The sequence below is a fragment of the Pholcus phalangioides genome, unplaced genomic scaffold, assembly GCF_987345545.1.
Source record: "Pholcus phalangioides strain wild (caught in Gottingen) unplaced genomic scaffold, Ppha-v1.0 ptg000009l_1, whole genome shotgun sequence".
Classification (NCBI taxonomy): domain Eukaryota; kingdom Metazoa; phylum Arthropoda; class Arachnida; order Araneae; family Pholcidae; genus Pholcus; species Pholcus phalangioides.
Genome location: NW_028301602.1, coordinates 3,858,478 through 3,874,738, shown reverse-complemented (window position 1 = coordinate 3,874,738; position 16,261 = coordinate 3,858,478). Strand labels below are relative to the sequence as shown.

Here is a 16,261-nt window from a genome sequence, read left to right as displayed (position 1 = left end):
GCGATAAACAAGGCCAATAACGTGGTTCAAAGGAACGACAGAAAATTTCGTATTTTCCTTTTTATTCCTCAAATAAGATTTAATTGTTGCAAAATGAGATCAGGCAAATAGTGGAGCATATTATAGTTCTGTGAGGCGAGATATTCGAGATCAGTTGTGGATAGAGATAAGTAAATAAGGCATTTTTGAATTCTTCAGTTGATTCTCTCTCGATTAGCTTATCAGGGAGCCAGCTTAGAAATTTATTAAATATCGAAATCCGACGCCCTCAAAAAAAAAAAAAAAAAATGCGAGCAGTTATACATGGTACGTTACGAGTTTATATTTGTTTAATTTTTTTGAGTGTAAAACATTAAATTTATGCCTTGTTCGTGTTTTTGTGTGTGTTATAAATGTAGTGGAAATTTATATGGGCGTGTTAAAATATAGTGGAAATTTATATGGGCGTGTTAAAATATAGTGGCTGCATTAAACTAAGAATGAATATCCGGTTATTATCTCATTTTTAAATAATTATAATTATGTTTTGTCCCATTCAGATATGTACAGGGTGATTATAACTTATGGGGGGGGGGGGTGATAGAAGACCCTTGAATTTTCGCCATGAAATTGATGATCAGATATCAAGTGGCACAACATGAAAGCATTGAGGGTGTGTTGAAAGTTTGCATTTGTCTTGTTTAAGCCCTTGTGCGGGGGGGGGGGGGGGTACGTTGCATTGTATATTCATTAATTATTGTCTGACACAAACAGCCTCAGGTTTTCAGTGCCTATGGTTATATCTGTGGTCACCTATGAAATATGAAGTGTGTTGAGGTACAAACACAGTAACAACATATAAGTTAGGGTCACAATAAGATGCTTGGTCAGGCAGGGCAAGCATATTTTGACACCCCCTTATAATGTTGAAGGAGAGGTTAAAAGGCGATATTTTTCACCTTCGCTAGTCCAACACCCAGGCACCAGATTTCTAGTTATGGCCGTGTAAGTTAGACAACATTGATTCTGGCAATTAGGTTCTCAGATGTCTTCTAAACAGCGTTTTTAAAATGACCCTTACAAGCTGTAATAGATTAAATCATTGGAAGGGCTTGAACCACATTCTCCTCCAACATACTGGGGGCTATTTTAACCGGCATCATAAACTCTGGAGCTTGAGTGATGCACTGATGTTCTTCAGTAAGTGTGACACAATTAACACATTTTTGTTATCTATACATGGTTTATCGTTATATTGGTCTTTCTTCCTTTTTTTTTTTGCACCAAGATATCCCTCGGCCATGTTTAGGCGAGCCTTCCTGAATGTACAAGATTAACTTTTCATAGGCAGGGTCACTGCCAACATGGCAACTTTTTTTTCACACCAAGCAATGGCCGGTCGATTCAAAATGGAACGCATGCAATTATGGAACATGCACATACAATTCAATGTAAAAGAAATTAAATTTTTTATATGAAATCAATTCAATATGTGGTAATGTATGATAATCAGTCAAAAAATATGGCAATGTGCAATAATCAAAATACATGGAAAACTACGAAGAAATCATACACAAAAAAAATTTAATTAAAGAAATATATGGTTAATTGATGCAGTTTGATAAAGTGTTGCCACAACTAGCAAACACTGTATTGGCTATCAAGGTTGTGCAGAAAAAAGTCTCCATGTTGGCGCTGACCATGCTTATGGAAAATTAACCTTTTTGTTTGCCAAACATCGCCTTCAACATCAACGATATTAAAGATGGCCAAAAAAAGAAATTGCACAACATTCAAATACTCCCCAAAAAAACACAAAATACAAGAAACAGTAACACTAAAAATTGGTTGTTAACGCCAACTAAATTATTTATGTTCACTGCTGTTAGAAGTTGGAAACCATTTTAGTGTCACGTTTTTGGCTAGAAACCAGGCTTTCTTCCACTAGTTTGACACTGACCCATATTGGAATTAGTAGACGACTCTAGGTAATGACCTAAGTAAATAAGTGAGTACTAACTCCCCATGATGGTGTTTTCTACATTTTTTTCTTAAAATTCCTCCCGATATTGTTGTGCAGCAACACAGTGTTCTGCGACATAACACAGTTTTAGGCATAATCTATTTTGCTGTGTAGTAATGACAAGTAATTCAACCTCTGTTGTTGTGATAGTTGACAATGACTAGTACAATATTCATATCCACAGTTTTCCAAAAATCCTTTTAATTTTACTTTCAGAAATGAAAAATCCCTGCTTTTTAAAAAATCCTTTTTATAGGCCCATCTGTTTTGTACACAAAAATCTCCCTGATTCTCACTCTTCAGGGTTGGCAGCTATGCTGTTTGGAGAGAAATGGCTGGAATTTCAGTTTTGTCACATTAAAATCTGGTTATTCTTGCCATATTTACCTATGTTCTGTCGTATAATATCAACGTCCTCAATGAGAGTGAGGACTTACAGCAAGGTTTAGCTGAAGAATGCATTTTTCTTTTGGGGCCAAGTCAGATGAATAGGGCCTAGTCATTATGGCATCTCTTAGTTCTTCAAGGTCATATTTCAAGATGGCAGCCCACACTGATTTATACAGGTTTCCCAAATTGGATCAGATATAAGCTTCGGCTAGGTTCAAGCTTGTTCTACAGTAGTATTGAAAATTAATTGTATGATGCTTCTAATGATATTTCATGTAAACATGAACAATATGAACAAACAAAACATAGAACAATAATGATCTATTTCTTTTTTCTGTCAATTTGAAGGCGTGTTGATGTGAGCAGGATAGTCAACATGGCAAGAGAACCGATTATCCTGAATGTATATGACATGGTAAATATATAATTATTTCTATATTTGTACTAATATGTACCCGATGCTAAAATTTGTTCTATCACAGGTATCTTAATTTGTTAGTAATGCAAAAGCATGGTCATAATTAACCAGTAATCCAAATCCATGGGCCTTTAAAATCTTCCAGTCAGAAACCAGATTTTTCATATCTTTATGGAAAAATCTTTAACTATGATGCCAAAAGTAAGCAAAGTTGCAAATTATTGCTGAAATCATTAATGGAGGACTTTTGCAAATCGGAGTGGATTAAAATGAATTCTAAACAAAATGTGTCAAATACAATATTTATAAAACAAAAAAGGCTTAAATGTTTTCAGATTTTTGGCCGATGTGAATTACAGTTTTTGTCTTTCGACATTTCGTTCACACGAGTGGCAAACATTTTTCAGAAATCATTACGTAACAGTGGGCAAATTTTATTCCACTCCGATTTGCAATAGTCCTCCATTAATGATTTCTTGAAAATGTTCGCCACTCGTGCAAACGAAACGTCGAAAAACAAATTGTACTTCACGTCTGTCAAAAAACTCAAACTTTTAAGCTTAATTCTAATTTACAATATTTATAGTTATAATTTTTGTTTTTCAGTTGGCAAAATAATTTTAATTCTTGATTTCAGTGAAGAATAAATAAATTCAAGTAGGGGCAATGCAGAAAAAAAAGGGTATTCTTATATTTAAAAAAAATTGGATGGTGAGAGAAAAATGCGGAAACATCCTAGGAAAATGAGTCGTATGGGCACCACATGCAAACACAAAAAATCCCCAGTTTTCCCGTTCATTTGTATGACATTTTTTCAGTGAAAAATATTTCATCATGTACGATAGACTTGTGGCAAATTGCTGTTGTGCACATCTGGCACTGGAGTCCACCCGCATATAAACCGGAATCAATCCGGAAGCACTGCTGCTCTTTACCTCTCTCTTCCTCTATCCAACATATCCATGCTGGTCATGCTGATGATGATGATCTCAATTTTATGTAATCAATTGTAGACTTACATTGTAGACAATATTTATCAGAAGGTTTTCATGTTCAAATCATGTCCAGACACCATCTCTATAGTCCGTTTCAGGTTAACTTTGCAGTGAAGAGGAAGCTACGAGGGAACCTCATCACTCGTTGCTATGGCAACAAAAGCCTCTTAACCAATGTATCGATGCGCGCCTGGGTAAGGTATGGACAATTTCTAGGATACCGCGAAAATGTTGTTGTGGTTGCTATACATTTTTGGATAATGGTAACCAATATTTTTTTCTAATTTAAAAATTTCAAACGAAGAAACATCGGTTCAAAACAATATTTTTCCTTTTTTTTTCACAAAATCATTAAAAAAATTGAAATATTCTGTATAAATGATCATCATAAAACTCCGATTTATGTGAACTTTATTTTGCGGCGGAGGAGTACTCTCTCTACCTTTCTCTCCACTGCAAAGTTAACCTGAAACGAACTATAGCGGTGTTGGTGTATGACTCCCAATTGAATATACAAACTTGAAGAGGTTAACAACTATTTATTAAACTATATTAACAATATTAAACATTCAATGGTTAAATATTAGTATTAAGTCTATAACTGATTACATAAAATTGAGATCATCATCACCACAGATGTGGTGGCTAGAAGAAGAGCAAGGTAAAGAGCAGCAGTACTTCCAGGTTGATTCCGGTTTATATGGGGGTGGACTGCAGTGCAGATGTGTATGTCACAGTATGACAATTTGCATATGCCACAAACTACAGATTTTTCAAGTCTGGGCATTGGAGCCTATGCTAATCGCGTGATTACCTATTTGAAATTCTCGAAGTTTGATTGGGGGTGGGTATTTTAAAGCAGTATAGGGGTGGCAGTTTCCTCCTAGTTGAATTCAAAATTGAATAACTTACTCCTGAAAAACAGCATAAATTAGAATATCAATATATTCTTTTGTCCTTTTAAGCCACGAGAGCTAAACCTGTGGCCCATGGGCTAATTATAATTATGTAATGCAATATTGGTTTTAGTGCAATAACTTATTTCTTAAGAGCTGAAAAAAAAGTCCAAAATAATAATTTTCTAGAACTTATTGATACGTTTGATATATTTGTAGCAGTGGCAGCTCGTAGTCGGATATTTTGGGGGGGGGGCAGATTTCCAAAAATATCCCACCATTTGTATGTGATAATATGTAGTCAAGTACATGCAGGGCCGTAACTAGGATTTTTGCTGCCCCACTAATTTAAAATTTTATAATTTCATAAAATGGTGTTCTTTGTTTCCCCCAAATCTTTTTGCCTGGGGCAATCATCCTCTTTGCCCTTCTCTCTAGTTCCCGCTCAGAGTAGGTGGGGGGGGGGGCGAGAGAGTTGGATTATACCTAACAGCGGGAAATTCCGAACACGTTCTCAGTCACTGTTTGAATCTAAAGGGGTCTGATTAGTGTTGAAATCTGACGGTGTCCACTGTAAACTCATTGAGTGGGTGAATGCCTTTCTAGCTGTGTTATTGCAAGTGGTGTGTAAAAAAACAGTTTTCTCAGAATTTTCATTATAAGTAAAATATTTTAGTGTTTAGAACACTGAGCTTGGTATCATTAGATTCTATGTTTCTTTAGCTATTTATTATGTAGGAAGAAAGCTTGCTTTCTGTGCACATTTTGAGGTTAGATTAAGAAATTGCTCTGAGGTGTCGTTTGGGGCGATTCCGAACACTTTGTTCAGTGGTGTAGAAATTTTTAGTTGTGATTTTTGCAGGCAGCGTTAGGTTCTAAGACAGTTTCAGATCTGCTGTTGATGTTGTTTTTGCTGTTTTTAAGAACATAGATGTAAATGTTACTTAAATTTTTAGAACATGAAAGGTATGCATATAGATTAAGAATAATTATACTAGCTTTATGTTCACCTTAGTTCAGGGCTCCCACTCGTCCTACTTTTTGGTAAAATGCCCTATTTTTGTCCTACTTTTTCGGTTTTGTCCTACTTTCTAGTTTTTGTCCTACTTTTCCTACTTTTTTACCAAATCCTATCGACAAAATTTGTGTAATTGATTTTAATTGAGCAGGAAATTATTGATATATTGCCAAATATTACCAATGTTGGAGAATGCAATTAATGATTCTGCCAAAGCAGAAATTGTATCATTTTTAAGGTAATTTAGAGGGGAGGGGGGTATGTGGAACATTTGTTTGATTAATTTTTCATTTGCTTAGTTTGAGGGTTCAACAAGTATAGTAGTCATTAAAAACTTCTGTCTGGATGGAAAAATAATTTTGTATTTATTACTTCATGGTCTTGGACAGTAACTTTCATCATTCAAAATTATGGTGCAAATAGGTTAAACAACAGTTTGCATTTCAAAGCAGTTGGATGCATAGGCCTATTCTAGGTTTGGTGATTCTGATGCTACCCAATAGCATTCAGTTGTCTACTGTATTTTTAGGGCATGAACAAATATAAAAGGTAGCTGATAGATGGCAGCATCAACACCCTCGACGCGTTTCTTTACTCAGCCAAAACAAGCACAGTAACTTGTGTTAACTATCTCATTTTTCCCTTCTCCCCTGTTCCTCAGTAATAAGGGTATCTCGTTTGGCCACAGGACGGACAGCGCCTAAAGAGGAAAGGTGAACATATATCTCTCCATGGAAAGCTCTGTAGAACCTTGGCCATATGCTGTGAATATTATGTGATCTAGGAATTAGTAAATCACGACACGGAACAGTTTTGGAAAACCTTTCTGTTTTTTTATAGCATAATGCAGCTCTTATTATTCAACATGTTCTCTAAATTATTTTTTTGTTAATTGTGTCTTTTCTCTCCATTATTTGATGCACAGAATTGGATCAATGAATATACCTCAGCATTCGGTCTTGGCGTATTTCATTCTGGTGTCGAAGTGTATGGAACTGGTGAGCCATTCTTAACATTATTAAGTTAAATTTTGTAGTTGTATGTACATTAGAATTTTCAATTGGTTCAAAACTTTTTATTTGAAATTTTTCACACAGTGGAGTGAATATATTTTGGAAGTACAAGGATCATTTGGCTTTAAAAAAAAATATATGCCATATTTGATTAATTCACAATAACTGGTTCTTCATACTTATATGTGTACTTATTATACTGGGTGGATACTGTCAACCACCCAATAATTGCACACTTGATTCCTTGTGGAAAATTAATATGGAAAGTGTTTAAAGTTTTTTGATTTGACCAATAATTATGGAGTTATAATGCATTAAAAATTGATGATATTGCTTTTGAATCCTGCCAAATTAACCCAATGTGTACCAAATGCATAACTTGGCGGTTTTAAGCTGATAGTAATGCTATAACCCTAAGAGTAATCAGGAAAGCTAAAGCTGTGCAAACAAGTTTTTTTTATCCTTGCCCTTTTGCTCAGGAAATTTGACTTAACAATGAAGGAAATAAAATTACCACATTTTTGCAAAAAGTTATTGATTTTGGGAAGACAAATTTTTTTTCCAATAGCTCTTGTTTCGCTTACACTTTTCAAATCTGGTGATAAATTTGACAATATAGTGGGGCGAAGGTAAAATGTAATAACAAGGTTAAAATTAACATCACTCTACATGAAGACAAAAAAAGCACCAATCGTGAAAGAAAATAATTGAACTTGGCTCCTAACAGGGTTGAATATTTCAGTTCATTTTCAATTAGTGGCAACCCTGTGCATGGTGAAATTTTTCTTTTTATTGGGTGTTTGGCATGTAACTGACCATTACAAAACTGAAACATCACAAAATTTCAAAACGTTATAACTCCCTTAATATTTGTTGTCTGATCTTAAAATGGAAAACACTTTTCTATATTAGTATATTAGTTTTTCACAGGAAGAATCACGTGCAGACTTGCCAACTCTCCCGATTTAGGCGGGAGACTCCGGATTTTTCATCCTTCCTCCCGCTCTCCGGATTTTGGCAGAAAATTAGATTTCACGTTGTCGTGGCATCAATAATTACCGTCGTCGTTAGGGAAAACACCCGTAGAGGACAGCTGTAGTATTTTCATCGAGCAGCCGTAAAAAAAGTCTCTGTGACCGCATTTAAGCAACTGGCAAAGACGCGATTTTGTTTTCATAGCATTTATCAGCAATCATTTATCAGGGCATGACCTTCGTTGCCGAAATTCCTGTATAATCGTTATTGTATTCCATTAACAGCCGCACGGTAAACACGTTTTTTCGTCCGCAGCTTTGTAATTTGAATTTTTTAAATCGTTTCTTCCGATTAAACATCTTCAGAAAGCAAATATAAAACTTTAAGCTATATACAGCTAAATATAAAGCTTTTAAGAATTCATATAACCAAGATTATCAATCACTGATAGCATCCACGAAAGGAAACACATACTTTATGAATATTATGTAGATGTCATTTCTCTATTCTGCATGGAAAGAATGGCATAGAATTATATTCTTCTCAGGGGCAATGCAGAACGTGCCTTGGGGGGGGGGAGAGAATGTAATTTTTTCTTAATTTATTAGAAAAAAAAAATTTTATGAATTTTTTTTCGATCGAGTCTGTGAGTGTCGAGAGGGGGGGGGGGGTACCCCTCTCGGGAGTATCTCCGGATTTCTGGATTTCAAAAGTTGGCACGTCTGCACGTGTATAATTATTGGCAGGTTGATAGTATCCACCCTGTATTATAAGTATGAGAATTTTATAGTTGTAGCCTAATTGCTCACTAATCAGATTTCTTAATGAATGGGGCATAAGATTTTATGTGGAGGGTTAAAAAAAACTTACCTATGGCAGGAATGTGCTATTGAGGCTTATTCAGTCTGTAGACAAGGTATGCAAAATGGCTAATGTTTGCAGGCCACAAACTTCTGTACTTATGTTGTAAGGACCAATTTTTTATTTTTGTATACCCTTCCAGAGTTTGTGTATTTCTAGTCTATGGCATCAAAAGTGTGTGGTTAAAAAATTATGAATGTGTCAAAAAATAGTGTGGATGTGTTTTAAACCATGAATTCATTTTTGTATAAATTATGAAAATAAAATCCAATGATAGTGTAAGAACAACTTCAAACTTTATCTTTACAATCGTTTTGCAAGACTATGGCTTCCCCTCTTGTTGGATGAAACAGAATTTCCAAACTAAAATTACTCTATCATTGGATTTTATTTTCATATTTGCAGTAACAATGGTTTGTTTTTAGTTTTCCCTGTTTCTATTTATCATATGGCAGAGATAGTTATGTAAGTTTTTGTTTCCTTCTGTGTGTTCTGTGCTTGAACAAACCGTTAATAATAAGCGGGTTAATGATTGATTGTGACTCCCCCCCCCCCCCCATATGCTTTATTTGAAAGTATGTAATCACAAATTCCCATTTTCCAAATTACATTTTAGAATATGCGTATGGAGGTCATCCATTTCCGTTTTCTGGTGTGTTTGAGATTGCTCCCAGAGATGCAGATGACTTGGGCGAGCAGTTCAAATTCAAACAGTCATTGCTAATCGGCCACACAGACTTCAACGATAGTGATATTCGGCAGATTGTGGAAGAATTGGGAAAGCAGTTCACTGGTGACCGTTATCACCTCATGAACAAAAACTGCAATCACTTTTCTGGATCTTTAACGCAGGTGAGATTAATTTGAAGTTTTTCCATTCCTGTTGTAAATTAAGGCCCGTTTACACGAGACAAGCGCTTTAGTGGGCAACTTAATTTTAACTTACCGATTCTTCGTGAAACTGTCCACACGATAAGTTGTAAGTAGGCGCTCATTGGATAATTTTTGCGGAGGTGAGCGCAGTTAGCGCATGCACGCTTCAGTCTACTCAAATCCATGGAGAGAGACAGATGCAACGCGCGGGAGTATAATAGTAATAATTTTTTATTTATCTGGCATTCAGAGAGGTGCTTTTTTTAAAGCTCATAGCTTTCATAATGATGGATGAAGATGAGCAGGTAGAACTTACGAATACTGTGATCACAGCCACATTATATGATATTTTTTTTTGAGAATATAAATTTATTCAATAAAAAAGGGGAAACTTTTTTCTCACTTGCGCGAGAGCAACACACTGAGCAAGAAGTAGGTCATGCAAGGGAAACAGTTCGCTTGTCCCCTTTTTTTGCCTCTGCCACCCACGTAAGGGGGGCGAGAGATGACGCCACAGGCGAAAAGAGAATACACAACATATTATAAACTTATGTAAGTCATCGAGAAGAAATATACGATTTCTCTATTTCTCCTCTAAGTTGTAAATATCGATTATATGATATTTTAATCGAAGTTGAAGAGGAGATAAATTATGAAAGCCGAAAATACTGGAGAAGATTCTTGGCATTCGTAGGAAATTCTAAGGGTTAAAAATTAAATAATAAAAATTCATTAAACAAAAATTATTTCCAAATTTTCGAAATCATTATTATTTTTTAATTTGATCTATAGAGATGATATCTTCATGTTAAATATTTGATCATGTATTTTTACAACAGATGGCAGCAAATTCGTTCTGGATGAGAGAAATATTCGAAACCCCCCCCCCTCTACAGTTTTTAATATATAAATCCTCCCCACCAGATAAAAAAAATTGAAGATTCAAAAATATATAACTCCTGACATCACGTCGACAGAATATTCCATAGCTTTTTAAAACATCGAATAATTTTTAGCTTGTTTGTTAAGGTAATTTTCATTTCTATAGTTTAACAAACATTCATGGCGAAGATATTTTTCAACAAACTTGAAGGTTGTGTCCTCTGGCCATTTCACCATCCAATATCTCCGCGGAATTCTAGCGAAACTTCAGGAGACGACGGAGTATGAACAGGTTCACGCTTGAGATCAAAATAAACCCTTCCGTGAGAGAGCAAAATGACCCCTCCAGCGCGGCAGGTCACGCCCACTGGCGCATGCGCATACGTCTACTTAACCGGAAAAAATAGAACCGTTCTTATCTCCCCACTAAATCACTTGTGCACTTGCGCACTTGTCAACTAAAGCCGTGTAAATGGCCCTTATCGTCTGCATACATTGTATCGTACTTGGCAACTAAAAATTAAGTTACCAACTAAAGCGCTTGCGTCGTGTAAACGGGCCTTTAGAGAGAAAAAAAAAATCTATGGAGCTATGAACCTTGGCCAATTTCAAAATCGACCCGTTTTAGAAAATATAGATTCACACCAAATTTGAACTCAATTATTGCTTCTGAAAAATTCAGCATTCTGGCATTGTATGATAGATACATCCCTTTTCTTTTCTTTTTTTCAGTGGCTGTCACCTAAAGAAAGGTTGATATTGCAGTCTGGTAGAGTTAAAATCTTTTGGAGAAATTTAATATTCAAAAGAAATTCATTGTCCAAGAATATAGTTAACCTGTCTACAACGATACTGTAAGGACCTGGAAAAAATATTGTTATAGACAGATTATTGTTGTAGGCAGTTTGAGCATTTCGTTATTTCCTGTTGAACAGGAATTCCACTGGGACCAAAGAAAATGTTATAGGCAGGTTTATTGTTATAGACAGTATCATACAAAGGTTTCACTGTATATCACCTGTTTTATTAATAATATTGTGTCACCATTAATAATACTGGACAACAAATTTGTTGTTGTCCAGTATTATTGCTTCAACATTGAAGCACAGCAGAAGTAGGTAGAAAACAAAAATCTACAGAAAAAACATATATATAAACTTCACCATATATAGAGGCACAGCATTAATATACATAAAAACACAAATATATTACAACAGCACAATAGTTTATTTATCTGCTTATGATGAGACATTACTTCGTTTTGCATTGTGCCATTACTGGACATGAGGAGCATCTCTTACCATTGTCTGACATTAGGCAACATGAATCGATGTTGGCCATCTGGTTCTATGGTCCTTATCACTTTTGTGTCCCACAGTAACGCTTGTAAAGCACTTTTTAACTATCAACAGGGTCATTTTAATTATTTATCATGATTTATATGTTAGATAATTTAAAATGATTTATACATACACTATTCTTATTCGTTGTTTTCCTTCTTTTTTTTAATGTAAATGTGAGGAAACATGTCAGCTTGCTCTTTTTCTTTTGTACCTCTTCAGAATGTAATAGTTTGTTGGACTTCCAGATGCACCCACCCCTGGGAAACGCTATGAAATCCCCTCTTTAAGATATGAATCGAGGTGTTGCCTGTCCATCAATGTCGGCAGGGTAATATCTCAAAAGCAAGATCCAATAAAACTTTATGGTGATATTCATGTTCAGCAGATCAAAATCATTTGGAAATGTGCGTGTCAGACGTAATTTTTGTAGTGTTTTAATTGTTTTCTATTTACCAAGGATCTACAGGTCCTTGTATCAATAAAATCCAACCTACCATTAATTATGAGCAATAGATTTATCTCTTTCTTTGCATTGTATAGTGTGTTATTCCAGTTATGTTCAATGATTCATCGAATTTATTATTTTCTTGAGTGACATACTTTTCTGCTGAATGGTCAAAGCACTTGAAAATATTGCATAGTCCCTCTGGTTCTGATTTCACTGTAACATACTTGGTTTCTTTGATGTCTGATATATCTCTGCCTCCTCAATGCAGTGTTTACATTTTTCAAAAACATGCTTTCGACAGCTTGTGTTGCCTTCATTTTTTGTTAAAAAAAAGAACATTCAACGCTTGTTTAAATGACCATGCATTGTGTCCATTCCATTATAACAGCTAATACAATTTGCCCAGATTTTTTCCCCCATTCATCCCATGCTATTTTTCACCCAATATAAGGATCTACAAAGACCATTTAATCCAATAAAATTTCTGAACTCCCCTACATTTTTTCCCCCAAAGAAATGTATGAAATCTGTTTTTGGTTTGACAAAATTGTTTGATATTGGAGAATATTTGTATGGGTATTTTTCTTTTTAAATTTCTCAGTTTTTTCGGTTTTTAAATGGTGAAAGAATTTTTTAGTTGAAAACTTTTTTTTAAATTACAGATTTTGTGCGGCAGAGACATTCCCTCTTGGGTGAATCGCTTGGCCTATTTCAGCTCGAGAGTCCCCTTTCTGCAGCGGTGTTTACCAAAGGAGTGGCTGACACCCATTGCCCTGCAAGCATCTATTCAAGAAAATGTGGGCTCACCATCTTCTCAAGAAGACAGACAGCTTTGACAATCGGCTTCTTGGCCAAGTACATAGGCCTCCCCATCTCTGAAGTGCCAGGAAACTTGACATTCCCCAATTTTAATATAAAAAAAATTATATTTATATATATGTACAAGCAGACACGGATATGTATATATACAATGTGCCTAGTCTGAGAAAGAAAGAAGAACACAGTCTCGTGCATGGAACAAATTCCTGCAAGTGGAAGAGTGGTTAACATGCGTGCCGTAGCTCAGGAATTGTTTACATGCAGGCAAATAAAGAAGTGACATCTATTGGTGGAATTTTGATTTTGTACAGCTTCATAAAAATGTTTTTCTTCTCTCTTTTAGTTTTAAATTGAAGTATGCCAAATTTTTTTCCTATTTTCAAAAGAGAAAAAAATGTTCCTTTTGTATCTGTACATAAATCTCGAGCGAAAAAAAAAATCAGTTTTTAAATTATGCATATTCTGCAGACTTGGATTGTTCATGAGCATGTATGACAACTGATTTTTCCGTATTTGGAGAGAAAAATCCAAAGGTTAATTGAACACGTATCACTTTATATTATCTGTTGAAATGAATTCTAGTTTCTTTGCCTGCAAGAAACTCAACTGTTATAATGCATACAATGGAGCAGCAAAGTTATTGAAATGGAAGAATTTTTTGTACAAAATATTTCACTTGTAATCTGTTCATATTCATTCTCATCAATGATGATGCCATACCTTATCATAGAAGGGAACCCCCTCTTCCCTGAAAATTTGATTCATTCATTATTCAGTTTGTCATAAATGTTATGTGTACCACAATATGCATTGCAATGTTGTTGAAAAAATATATTTTTTCATAAAATGCTAAATTTTTTTTAACATTTCATAACTTAAGTTGTCTGTTATGAGATTTCCTATTCAAATATAAGCTAGTTCCCCCCCCCCCCAGAGATTTGTGTCACGTAGCACTTTAATGTCAGACATTGGCTTCTCAAAGAAAACCCCAGCAAAAAATGAAGTACAATATTAAATAAATGTGATTCATGATATATTTGTGTCTAAATTCAACCATGTGTGATTATATATGAAAGCTTCAAATGTCCCTGCATACAACAATTTGCAAGGAAAGGATGTATTTTTAGTGTCCTGACATCAAGGTGTTAACATATCTAATTGATCGTTAACATAGAAACATTTATTAAAATGTGGTTGCTCATATATTTCACATAGAACATAATTGAAATTCAAAACATTTGACCTAGAAGGGGCATTTTATGTGCTTTACGTTTATCGGAACTTTTTAGCCTAAAATTTTGACCAAAAAATAAAAGCAGGTTTGCCAACTCAGTTCGTCACTTTAATTAATTGATTATTGCGGTTTTCTTTGAATGTAACTTAAGTACAATTTCAGTGTCTCCTGTTACCACACAGTACTGGTAAAATTGATCAAATCATCACTGGTCAGTCTTCCGTCTAAGATGTCTGTTACTTTTAAATTTATTTTGGTTCACATAATTTGAAGAAGTATCCAAAACCATCCAATTTTTGTGTGAAATTATTGTCTGTTAAATAATTTTGATGTACAAATTCAGCATTTTTTTTCATAGATAATAGAGACTTGTCATTTGTTTATTGAGCCTTAAAAGTCTCTCGCAGTTGGTTGAAAGGAATTTCAATTGAGCTTGAAAAATGTGTACCAAAAAAATCTGAATAACTAATTGTTCTTGTGGATTTGTTTCATCTTTTTATAAGAAATGAGCTTGAGATCCTAAATGTAGATGCAAATATATTCTCGTCTGCAGGTGGGGAAGGGGGCATGCATGCCTTCGGTTCACATTTTTTTTATGCATGAAATTTAATATCTAATGTAGTGTTTCCCAAAATGGTCGTTATTGCTTCCATTGGAGAGAAGGACTTGATTATACCTACTATGTCAGAATCCTATGGACTCATTTAAAAAAAAGTTGGGGGGGGGGGATTGTAATCAAGATTGTTTTTCTCTCTAAGAGGGGAAACAGTGGAACAAATAAGTTTGGAAAACACTGTCCTAATAAAAGTAATAAATTGTAGAGAGAGTATTCAAAAATAGCTTTTCAAGTCTTTTTTTTTCTATATCCTGTTATTAAAATGCACACAAAATTCAAATTTGCTTTCTCTCTCTCATACTGCCTCGGATAAAATATCAAACTTATGATAATAATATAGACTAATTTCATGATCTCGTGTGAGAGTAACTAAGCTCCAATGGGCAAGTAGATTTAGTAACATAGAAAATCTATTTTTCTTGATACATTAATAATTCATGCAAAGAAATTATGTTCCAAATGAAAGTGTTCACTTGCAATTTAATTTTGACAGAGTTAAAAGTTATGTAATAATGTGGTCACACCTTGTAGTATTGTATTATCTTTTGGTGATGTCGTATCATAATGGTGAACAAGTGAAATACAGTGATACCTCGGCTATCAAAGATAATTCATTCTGGAATCGCATTCGTTAGCCGAGATGCAATTCCCCATAGATCATAAAGCAAAACAATTTGAATTAGACTAGGTTTTGTGTTCATCTTTGTGCCTGCCACACGGAATGAAGCAGTGTAATTTTATCTGTGCGATGTCTATAATATGTACTTTCATAATCCTATGTTCTTTAATATGTCTTATATTCAATTTCCCAGTGGGATTTGCTTTTTTCTCACTAGACACATGCTGCCATGCAAGGCTTATACAGAGTGATTACTCAATTTCCCCCTTACCACATTTTTCTAGCGAACCATTGATCCTAGAGACATATTTCCAATTAGAAAAAGTATCAAAATAATGTATAGAACCTAGATACATCATTCATGTTGCAAAGAGTTGTACAGTTATTAAAATTTAAAAATTACTTTTTTATACAGACACCCTGTGCTCAAAAACCCAGTAAGAAAGTTGTTTCCCTGTCTCTCCCGAGGCCAACAAAAAAATTCCATGTTTCTAAGTGCAATATCAATGGATATATTTCAAAAAATCACAGAAAAAAGGGGAAAAAACAGCATAAACTAACGGACACTTTCTTTGATTTACATTGCTCTTTCCCACATGCCCCCCCCCCCACATACTGGAGCAGAACTTCCCGATTGGGACCTTTTGTGGGCCTCTGTAGTTAATTTATAGTTTAGTGTGAAAAAACAAAACAATGATGACAATTGTTCTGGGCCCTGTCAGCCCCACCATCGTGGGGGGCCATGCTTTCCCAACTTTTCTGTTTTTGAATTCAAATATTCTAATTGGATTTAAATATATTTCAATAAAACTACACAATCCCTTGCAATATGAATGGTGTATCTGAGGTTTATACATTA

At 34.8% G+C, this 16,261-nt stretch overlaps 1 protein-coding gene across 1 annotated transcript; it reads left to right on the top strand.

Moving 5' to 3' along the window:
* Positions 1-18: 18 nt before the first annotated feature.
* On the top strand, positions 19-14,264 carry LOC149081641 (deubiquitinase DESI2-like). Its single transcript, XM_089237056.1, has 5 exons — positions 19-306; positions 2,741-2,807; positions 6,645-6,717; positions 9,185-9,420; positions 12,777-14,264. The coding sequence occupies exons 2-5, from the start codon at positions 2,769-2,771 to the stop codon at positions 12,948-12,950; spliced, it is 522 nt and encodes a 173-aa protein (XP_089093182.1). The 5' UTR covers positions 19-306; positions 2,741-2,768; the 3' UTR covers positions 12,951-14,264.
* Positions 14,265-16,261: the final 1,997 nt, after the last annotated feature.

Bases quoted from the DNA above. Each gene is read 5' to 3' on its own strand.
- LOC149081641 (XM_089237056.1), top strand. From the start codon at position 2,769: ATGGCAAGAGAACCGATTATCCTGAATGTATATGACATG. The intron at 2,808-6,644 runs GTAAATATATAA...TTTGATGCACAG, and splicing joins TCCTGAATGTATATGACATG to AATTGGATCAATGAATATAC. The intron at 6,718-9,184 runs GTGAGCCATTCT...ATTACATTTTAG, and splicing joins TGTCGAAGTGTATGGAACTG to AATATGCGTATGGAGGTCAT.